General features: G+C 31.2%; 2 protein-coding genes across 2 annotated transcripts; one reads left to right on the top strand and one right to left on the bottom strand.

Annotated features, from left to right (window-relative positions):
* Nucleotides 1-244: 244 nt before the first annotated feature.
* LOC111716625 (vesicle-associated protein 2-1) lies at nucleotides 245-2,265 on the top strand. The gene is made up of 5 exons (XM_023492098.1): nucleotides 245-332; nucleotides 396-670; nucleotides 891-970; nucleotides 1,068-1,121; nucleotides 1,695-2,265. The coding sequence occupies exons 1-5, from the start codon at nucleotides 260-262 to the stop codon at nucleotides 1,978-1,980; spliced, it is 768 nt and encodes a 255-aa protein (XP_023347866.1). The 5' UTR covers nucleotides 245-259; the 3' UTR covers nucleotides 1,981-2,265.
* Nucleotides 2,223-9,903, bottom strand: LOC111716626 (glutathione S-transferase 1). Its single transcript, XM_023492099.1, has 7 exons — nucleotides 9,815-9,903; nucleotides 6,028-6,108; nucleotides 4,933-5,007; nucleotides 4,233-4,317; nucleotides 3,705-3,757; nucleotides 3,026-3,214; nucleotides 2,223-2,471 (listed from the first exon to the last, which is right to left on the bottom strand). The coding sequence occupies exons 1-7, from the start codon at nucleotides 9,821-9,823 to the stop codon at nucleotides 2,337-2,339; spliced, it is 627 nt and encodes a 208-aa protein (XP_023347867.1). The 5' UTR covers nucleotides 9,824-9,903; the 3' UTR covers nucleotides 2,223-2,336.
* Between the last annotated feature and the right edge of the window lie 877 nt (nucleotides 9,904-10,780).

Here is a 10,780-nt window from a genome sequence, read left to right as displayed (position 1 = left end):
AATATGAATATTTTAGTTTTATAATTGGAAACAATATGAATATTTTAGTTTTATAATTGGAAACAATATGAATATTTTAGTTTTATAATTGGAAACAATATGAATATTTTAGTTTTATGATTGGGAACAATATGAATATTTTAATTTTATAATTGGAAACAATATGAATATTTTAATTTTATAATTGAAAACAATAGGAATATTTTAATTTTATAATTGAAAACAATAGGAATATTTTAATTTTATAATTGGAAACAACATGAATATTTTAGTGTTTGACATGCCCTGGGTACTGCATGCTGCATGGAAAGTTATAAAATCTTTATTACCAGGTTTGTATCGCTAATTGATAATATTTTCCTAGATTATTATTATTATTTTTGTAATTATTACAGCTCCCGCCACAAAGAAGATAAAATTTGTGTCTGGAGGTTCAGCACTGGATGAATTTGTTGACCAGGAGAACCGGCTAGTTGCCTGGGGAGGCAGAGACACCTGGGAGTATGTTTGGGAACCTCCAGTTCAAATTGTAGCCGCTGATATCGCTGAGAGCACTGATCTTATGAAAGTGACCCCTGAGAGCTTGATAGAGTTTACTAGACAGTCCCCTGACTACCTAGAAGCTAATATTTCAATAGAGAATATATCATCAGATAGAATTGCATATAAGGTAAGAAGGAAATCACTCTGTTTAAACTCTAATTTTCAAATGTCGTAGACCAGTAGAGCAAGAAAGCAAAGCGAGTGCTGAGCAGTCTAAAGACCTGTAAAGTTTGTAAAAAACGAATCAACTTATGTTTCACATCACTAAGTGCAGTATTAATGACTGTGTGGTATATTTTCAAATATTTGAAGAATCCATATCTTAAGGTAAATTTCTAATTTTGTAGATAAAGACGACCTCACCGGAGATATTCTTCGTGAAACCACATACAGGGTTTATTCAACCAAACCAAACCCAAACTGTTAGGAAACAAAACATTTTTAAATCTAATTCAATATTAACAATTTAAAAATAATTGTCAAAAACATTTTTTGAATTTAAAAAAAGAAAAATTTTGTTCTAGAATTTCAGTTCCTGGAAGGGAGAAGTTTAAGAATGAAAAGTTCCAAATTATCAGGTTTTTTCTTTTACTTTTTATCTAAGAAAAGGATCTTTTAATCATTGAATATAACACACGTTCAAAGCTAAAAAAATATAATAATTTTATTACAAAGTACTGATCTATGCATTTAAAAATAACATAACAAAAATAACAGTTAAAAGAATTTTCTTGGAATATATATATATATTCATTATTCAACACCTAGATTTCGTATTAAATGAAAAGTTACAAATAAAGAGATCTTCTTTTTTGATTCCTTTTACACAATATTTTAGTCGTATCTAAACTTTTTGCCCAGTATTCTATATAAAGAAAGAAAACAATCTTCAGAAAACTTATAATTTTCAAATTGATCTTTGAACACGCACCTCTGCCCCTTTAGTAAAAGTAAATTCAACCTATATGAATCTTAAAGTCTGACCGTGTCAACCTTGTTGCACCGGATAGTCCTGCCCATAGAGCTAGGTACAGTACAAACTGGGACCGGAAAAGTTGACCCGGCTCGGAAATTCAAATGTACTACGGCTGCCCGTGTGGATAAAATATTGATAAAGAATCACAACATTTTCTAATTTGAATATATTTCAGTACGCGATCTCTACACGAGCTTAACCCTAGCGATGGATTTACATCTGGAGATAGGATCCAACAGATCAGACTCAACTGTAAACCAGCTTCAGTAGTATCCACCTACCTAGAGAATTCAACCGAACCCTCTCTCCAATCCCTGGCAGAGAGTATCTCCAGGTTGGACGGACAACTGAACGAGTGTCTGGGGATACTGGAGCAACAGAAAATACTGAACCTGACCCTACTCGGACTCAATCTATTTATTGTTTATATCTTCTGTAATAGTTTACTCATAAAATGCTGACCTTTAAGGAGCCCACGGAGGATGAGATAATTGTACGGAATTTATTGAATCTATATTTCTTTCATTCATGGTTTAACACAGATCTTTACATTTTCTTACTGATCATTACTAAATCATTACATTATCTTTATTTAGCCTTCAAACGAATTTTTACTTTTAAGCTCGTCATTAAACTGTCATACTTTGTGGGTAACCCTGTAACTTGATTTTAACTCTCAATCGCCAAGACTGAATAGTTAACACAAATTTTAAATTATTTATATTTCAATAAAGTAACGCATTTGACCATTATAAAGATTACGAAATGTTGAGTTAGTTACGTAATTAAGAAATGCCGCGTCCAATGTTTAACAGAATTAAAATGGCGCATCTGGCCTCTCAGCAATCCATTTCTTGAGGTTTGGTAGATCTTGAACTCTCTTCACGAGATTCTCCAGTTTAGGGAAATCTTTGAGAACTTCTGGATCAGTTTTCTGAAGAACCAGAGCGGACTAAAATATAGGAAACATTAGATTTCATTATGCGCGCAGGTGGAATTTGAATGCCTCGTTTGTTGATCCCTGATTACTCTATGGTGAAATTCAGACTACCTTAAAAATTTGACTCAAATTGTTTAATATCCATATACTCATATGAAGTATAATATGAAATATACGGATATAAATAGGAAGTGTAAAATATTAATAAACTTGTAGGAAGTGCATAATATACCTGTAGGAAGTATATAATAAGAATATACCTGTATGAAGTGTATAATATGAATATCTCACTGTAGGAAGTGTATAATATGAATATACTTGTAGAAAGTGTATAATATGAGTATACCTGTAGGAAGTGTATAATAAGAATATACCTGTAGGAAGTTTATAATATGAATATCTCACTGTAGGAAGTGTATAATATGAATATACTTGTAGAAAGTGTATAATATGAGTATACCTGTAGGAAGCGTATAATATGAATATACCTGTAGTAAGTGTATAATATGAATATACCTGTAGGAAGTGTATAATATAAATATACCTGTAGGAAGTGTATAATATACCTGTAGGAAGTGTATGTCCGCCCATGAGAGTGCATTAGCTGCCAAAAACTGTCCTCCAGAGCTTGTCATCCGCTTCTCAATCATCCTCAGCTTCTCTGGGAGGAAGACCTTGTTGAAGTTCTCCTGCATCTCCTTCTTCTTCTCCTCGTTTGTCTCAAACTGTCCATTATACCACTGGTTGTTAATATCCTAAACAAAAGCTTTAGTTACTGGTGTTTTTTGCCTGGCTTATTTTTTATTGAAATCCACCAAGCAACTCTTAAAATCCTCGAAACTGTCTCAGTATTTTCGTTTTTGTAATGCAAAAAGAAAAATTCTAAATACTAAGATAAAAGCTCAAATAAATATTAGACAGAGGGTCCCTAAGGAAAGCGTTCTAAGGCCGCAGATTAAACACTTAGTCTTGATTTAAATACCCTTAACTTTAACATTGAAAGTTGTTCAGACTTGGCGAGTTTTCACCAAGTAATTTATTGTTTAAAAAGAAGACTCAACACTAAAATAATTTGTTCCAACAAGGCTTGAGCCTTATTTAGCCGAAATGACATGCTTAGTCTTGAGACTCGTTTTTACCGAATTATTAAATCACAGTCTCTGGAATCTCTGGAATCTCTGGAATCTCTGGAATCTCTGGATGGGTATAGAAAAATAAGTTTCTGTTAACTGTTTAAAAATCTACCTGAACTGCATCTACCATCTCATCAATAGCAGCAGTCTCTAAACTTGTCTTACCTTGAACAAACCAGAAATTAGGTCTTATTGCAAATTACAAAGAACGTAACCGTAATTTCCGTTTAAAAAATCCCTTAACAACTCTATTTAAGAAATGCTGAAAAGATTAGTTTTTAAAACCTTGTTAAATTCTGACAATTTCCTTCGCTGTATCTGTGGCATAAATTCACAATTGCATAATCAGATCTCCGAGAGAAAAAGAAGACTACTTTCAATTTTAATTTTGATTTCTTCCCAGCTTTTAAACAGCATGAATTAGATGCACATAATCATAAAAACATAGAAAAACTGTCAATTAACATCTTTTCTTTGTTTAAAAAGCTTATTAGAAATCTTAATTTAAATCGAAAAGTCGTCTTCATTTATAAAACCACTGTATTTATTTTGATAGTCTGCTGGTCTGTTTGTTTGTATCCAAAATACGTAAAAACAGCGGAACCGATTGTGTGAAACTTTTGAAAAGTTTCCGTATTACCTGCAAGATTTGCTTCTTTAGCAATAAATCTACAAATTGCCATAGACTGGCTTAGCTTGGTTCCATTCCATTCAAGCATAGGCAACTAAATATATTACATTATACTGTATGAACAAAAAAACGGATCCACTGGCTTAATCTAAATTAAAAATTTTAAGAAAAATTACTTTTTAAATTCAATTGAAATTTTCCATAAATTGAAAATGATGATTCTGCTGTATCCTTAAATTTGACAAAATTCTGTCTGTAATATTTTGTATTTAACGAGTTTGTATTAAATCTATTAATTGTTTTCCTAGAGCTGAAAACTTTAGAATGGGATATCTTTAATCCCGATCAGTTAACTAATCTGGAGATTAATAACAAGAGGAGAACAAGCATCATTTAATCTTCATCTCTTGGATCAAGCATTAATTCCGATATCTACCATTCAAAAGTTCCCAGCTCAGGTAAAACTTATGCTTTGCATGAAACGATATTTATAATCCGGATGATTAAATATAAAATTATTCGAAGGATTAAAATTTATATAATCCACGGCTGAATGTAAAGAATTTGACCTCATGGTCAAATATGAGTCGCATGGTTTCACTTTAAATTGTATATAGTGTTTTGAGATTTGAGCCGCACTTTATTTTTGGGCGAATCATTCAAATTTAAATTTAATTTCGGCCTCAGGATGATACAGGTTTGAACTGACCTGTCCGGATGGAATTGTAGGTTTTAATTTCATCCATTCAGTAGGATCAACGAAAGGAGCCGGAAGGCGAAAATCCTGCAAACAAAAAAAATATCCACAATATCACTACTTCACTATAGTTTCAGTAGAAGTAAATTTTTCCATTTACTTCCATTTTTCCGATTAAAGGATTAATATCTTTAATTGGATAAGGAGATAGATATAGAAAGATAGATGTTACCGCCATACTATTTCTATTGGTTCAGAATAGACAACAAACACATGACTGAACCATGATTGGATCGGGCGCTAATGGACTTGGCATACAGGAGTGAATATCTTTTGTTCAATATTTAAAGACCATAGCTTTATATGAAACTATATAACGATTCAATTTGAACTACTGCGCCTTGATAGATTTTAATTGTAAACAGTAAGACCCAGACAGCTGTTAAATAGCAAGACGACTTTTAGACTCAAGTTGTGATTAACAAGAAACACAGCAATAGTGCACTGTGCAGTGTGCAAAGACAATTTAACTTAAAAAGGGATGTTTGAGTCATACCAAACTATTTGCTTTGTAACAACATCAAAAACATTTCAAGGTGGCTTCACTGTCGTCTTCATATTGCACAGTTTACCAGTTCTCAGCAGTGCTTAGGAATCCATTTAATTTTCTATAAGGTTTACTAAATCTTTTTAACAAAAAATAATTTTCAAATTTTTTGTTTTATTTTTTCGCATATTTTTATCCTAAAACTTGATAAACCATTCAGAAATGAGGAAATTTTTATAATCCCTTTTTTTCAAAAGTTCAGATTTTGTTTTTAGGAGTAAAAGATATTTTTTTTGCAGTTTTTGGTTGATATTTTACCCTTTGGATCCGGATCCAGGAAGCCAAAATATTGCGGATCCTAAGCACTGGTTCTGAGTAAACTAAATTGATAAAGTAAAAAACAGTATTCAGCATGCAGTGCTGAATGCAAGACTGAAGAAAAATCTGATTAGAAATCAGAAAAATATCTTTTTGGATAGTCCTGTAAACACCTTACTCATAATCGCTAAAACTTGATCAAATCAAAATATTCAAAAATTCTTTTTTAAAACTTGTTTCACCTCAAATTCTATTCCTGCATGTTTAAGAAGAAGACGAATAATCTCTCCACGGCCATAGAGGTCAAAGTAGGTCAACTTAACCTGAAAGTAAACCGTCCAATACGCTTACGGAAGATTAAGTGATGTAAAGTACCGAATTAAAACAAAAATAAAAAGGTTTCGAATAGCGCGACTATTGGTCAATATTTTGTCCGTTAGATCGTCCATATTGGTCGGCAATAGCAAATTTAACAAACAAGGATCGAGTGTAAATCAAGGAGTATAGATAAATAAAGGAGATAGAAACAACGAGGCCCGCCCTACCATATGATTATACATGCTTTGAAGACGGGTTACTCCATTTGGAAAAGAGTTTTTAAGGTCGTCTTTTAATTTTTTAGATGTAGTTTTTTTAACCATATTAAATAAACCCAATTTTCTATATTGTATAAAAACACGCTTGTATTGCTAATATTTTTGCATTAAAAAAAAGTATTTGTTTGCATTATTCAGCCTCATTTTTTCCCTGTTTAATGTATACAATAACCTATTCTGAATATGTGTACGCGGTATTTGTACATCAGGCAAATATTTCTTATTCAAATGAAGTACCGTCTGCAAAGCATGTATAATGATATGCTAGGGCAGAGCACGTCGTTTCTATCTCCTTCATATTCCATACTCCTTGATGTAACCCCGGTTCCAATAGAATTGGTGAAATAAAAATTTCATGAATAGCTAAAACTGTTTCTCGGGAAGTAATCAATTTGTATAGGAAAGAATTATCTTTTATTAAGATATGCAAAGAGAACAAAAAACTTCCACGTTGATATTTTATGGAGACAAATATTTTTTATTTTTAAATTTTTTTTATTTTTTAATTATAGGGTCCAGATCATACAAAAATTCTATTTTAATTATTCTTGTCTTCTATTTTTCCTCCTTCATTTTCCCATTTTCTTCCTTTGTTGACTCTTCCTTCTGGGAATTTTTTTTTTGGGGGGGGGGGATTTATTTTACGGAACCCTTTAAGTTTCACGTTGAGTTCAATGTTGAGTCTGAGGTGGAGAAGAGAGGGAGGGGTGTAAAATTTTTATCTACAGGGGTGTTAAGCTGGTCAACCTCCCAGAGTTCAGGTACTCCTCAGCAACCATCACAACCTTGTTGCCTCCAATAGCCGCGGAGAGGTTTCTGATTTATATCCTTCTCAATTCTGAGTAGTGTTAGAAAGTATTCTAATGAGCTTGGGGCTGGCCACCTTCTCAGGGTTCCGGTACTCCTCAGCAGCCATCACAACCTCGTTGCCTCCAATAGCCGCGGAGAGGTTTCTGATTTATATCCTTCTCAATTCTGAGTAGTGTTAGAAGATATTCTCATGAGCTAGGTGCTGGCTTGGTAATAATATTGTAAATTGCTGCAGGTCAAATAATGGCTGATTGTAGGACAAATGATTTTAAGACAAATTATCGTAGGACGAATGATTGATAGCTAAATTATCGCAGAGTAAGCCTTATAATTGAATGACAAAAAGTTGTAGGACAAAATGATTGTAGGACAAGTGGTTGTATGCCAAATAATTGTATTACAAATGATTGTAGGACAACATGATTGTATGCCAAATAATTGTATGTCAAATGATTGTAGGACATTTTCATATGATTGTAGGACAAAATGATTGTATGCCACACATAATTTTATGTTAAATGATTGCAGAACAAAATAATTGAATGCCACACACAATTTTATGTTAAATGATTGTAGGACAAAATGATTGTATGCCACACATAATTGTTTTTCATATGATTGTAGGACCAAATGATTGTATGCCACACATAATTGTTTTTCATATGATTGTAGGACAAAATGATTGTATGCCACACATAATTGTTTTTCATATGATTGAAGGACAAAATGATTGTATGCCACACATAATTTTATGTTAAATGATTGCAGAACAAAATGATTGAATGCCACACACAATTTTATGTTAAATGATTGTAGGACAAAATGATTGAATGCTACACATAATTGTATTTCAAATGATTGCACACACACAATTTTATGTTAAATGATTGCAGGACAAAATGATTGAATGCCACACATAATTTTATGTTAAATGATTGCAGGACAAAATGATTGTATGCCACACAAAATTTTATGTTAAATGATTGTAGGACAAAATGATTGAATGCCACAAACAATTTTATGTTAAATGATTGTAGGACAAAATGATTGTATGCCACACATAATTGTATTTCAAATGATTGTAGGACAAAATGATTGTATGCCATACACAATTTTATGTCAAATGATTGTATGACAAAATGATTGTATGCCACACATAATTGTATTTCAAATGATGGTAGAACAAAATGATTGTATGCCACACATAATTGTTTTTCATATGATTGTAGGACAAAATGATTGTATGCTACACATAATTGTTTTTCATATGATTGTAGGACAAAATGATTGTACGCCACACATAATTGTTTTTCATATGATTGTAGGACAAAATGATTGTATGCCACACATAATTGTATTTCAAATGATTGTAGGACAAAATGATTGTATGCCACACATAATTGTATTTCAAATGATAGCAGGACAAAATGATTGTATGCCACACATAATTGTAATTCAAATGATTGTAGGACAAAATGATTGAATGCCACACATAATTCTATGTTAAATGATTGCAGGACAAGTGATTGAATGCCACACACAATTTTATGTTAAATGATTGCAGGACAAGATGATTGAATGCCACACATAATTTTGTGTTAAATGATTGCAGGACAAAATGATTTTATGCCACACATAATTTTATGTTAAATGATTGTAGGAAAAAATGATTGAATGCCACACACAATTTTATGTTAAATGATTGTATGCTACACATAATTGTATTTCAAATGATTGCAGGACAAAATGATTGTACGCCACACATAATTGTTTTTCATATGATTGTAGGACAAAATGATTGTATGCTACACATAATTGTATTTCAAATGATTGTAGGACAAAAAGATTGAATGCCACACATAATTTTATGTTAAATGATTGCAGGACAAATGATTGAATGCCGCACACAATTTTATGTCAAATGATTGTAGGACAAAATGATTGAATGCCACACATAATTTTATGTTAAATGATTGTAGGACAAAATGATTGAATGCCACACATAATTTTATGTTAAATGATTGCAGGATAAAATGATTGAATGCCACACATAATTTTATGTTAAATGATTGTAGGACAAAATGATTGTATGCCACACATAATTGTATTTCAAATGATTGTAGGACAAAATGATTGTATGCCACACATAATTGTATTTCATAAATGATTGCAGAACAAAATGATTGAATGCCACACACAATTTTATGTTAAATGATTGTAGGACAAAATGATTGAATGCTACACATAATTGTATTTCAAATGATTGCAGGACAAAATGATTGTATGCCACGACAAAATGATTGTATGCCACACATAATTGTATTTCAAATGATTGTAGGACAAAATGATTGTATGCCACACATAATTGTATTTCAAATGATTGTAGGACAAAATGATTGTATGCCACACATAATTGTATGAAAAATGATTGTATGACAAAATTATTGTATGCCACACATAATTGTATGAAAAATGATTGTATTACATGTGGTAAAATATGAATATCTGATTAGATGTTTAAAAAAGAAATGTCGAAAAAGTTTATTTTCAAAATCCAATGTAGAATTCTATACATCTAAATCTGTTTAATAAATCTGAATTGAAAATAGGAAATATTAAAGACCTGTGCCATGTTGCTTCTAAGTATGTTTGTGAACTGTTTAAAAAGCCCGACTTCTTATCTTTTAGATATTTTATCACAAAATAATTAAATTTAAGATTTATCCCAGAAAATTTTCCTGAAACAAGAAATAAAATGAAATTGTTGATTTCCTTTAAAAAAAAATAATTTAAGCCTTTATTCTTATTCAATTCCTTTTAAGAGTAAAACGTTTATACAAATTTTTGATGAATTGTAATTATATAGTAGATATAAATACATTATTTTTTTCTTCATATTCGTTGAGTTTAAAATATACGTATTCTCTATGTTATCTTCAGAAGATTATAAAAATTAATTTATCCCTTATGTTATATTTATTTTGCTTAAATCACACCGACAATTTTATTATGAGTTGAGTAAACTTTAAAAAAATGAATATCCAAGGTTGTAAGTTACATGCATCAAATGGAAAAGACGGAAAACAATTTTGAATTTTTTCCATCTTTGTCGTTTCTAGAAATCCAGATGCTATGAATTATGCATTGACTATTGTGGCAGGGCAGTGGTTGAGGTGTCGTCTGGCTTTTGCCATTGATTTGACTTTCTAACTTCAGTTAAAAAAATATAGGTAAAATTTTATTACTTTCTTACGTCTGAATTTTTCAGAAAACACTGATGGACATTTGAATAGAATTTGAAATGTATAATACAAAAACAGAATTTATACAGTATATCAAATAATATTTTTTTTACTTATCAGATGTATTTAAAAAAACGATATCTTCATTATGATAATCTATTTGTACTAGGCTTTCAGCGCGCCCAATTTCTATTTCAATAGAACATTTTCTCTTTGATATACATTGTAAAACAAAATAAAAATTTAATGAAAATAACATTTTGTTGAAGGCTAAATTTTGAAATTTTGATCACCCATAAACCTTCCCGGGTGTCATGTGTGGCCCATAAAAAATTTGGGCCCGATCG

The sequence above is a fragment of the Eurytemora carolleeae genome, unplaced genomic scaffold (genome assembly GCF_000591075.1).
Source record: "Eurytemora carolleeae unplaced genomic scaffold, Eaff_2.0 scaffold2117, whole genome shotgun sequence".
NCBI classification, from domain to species: domain Eukaryota; kingdom Metazoa; phylum Arthropoda; class Copepoda; order Calanoida; family Temoridae; genus Eurytemora; species Eurytemora carolleeae.
Note: the sequence above shows the minus strand (reverse complement) of the source record. Positions and strands in the feature narration are given on the sequence as shown.

Bases quoted from the DNA above. Each gene is read 5' to 3' on its own strand.
- LOC111716625 (XM_023492098.1), top strand. From the start codon at position 260: ATGAATATTTTAGTGTTTGACATGCCCTGGGTACTGCATGCTGCATGG. The intron at 333-395 runs GTTTGTATCGCT...TAATTATTACAG, and splicing joins TATAAAATCTTTATTACCAG to CTCCCGCCACAAAGAAGATA. The intron at 1,122-1,694 runs GTTTTTTCTTTT...AATATATTTCAG, and splicing joins GAAAAGTTCCAAATTATCAG to TACGCGATCTCTACACGAGC.
- LOC111716626 (XM_023492099.1), bottom strand. The intron at 5,008-6,027 runs GTGAAACAAGTT...TTTTGTTTGCAG, and splicing joins ATGCAGGAATAGAATTTGAG to GATTTTCGCCTTCCGGCTCC. The intron at 2,472-3,025 runs GTATATTATACA...CCTATATTTTAG, and splicing joins CGGACATACACTTCCTACAG to TCCGCTCTGGTTCTTCAGAA.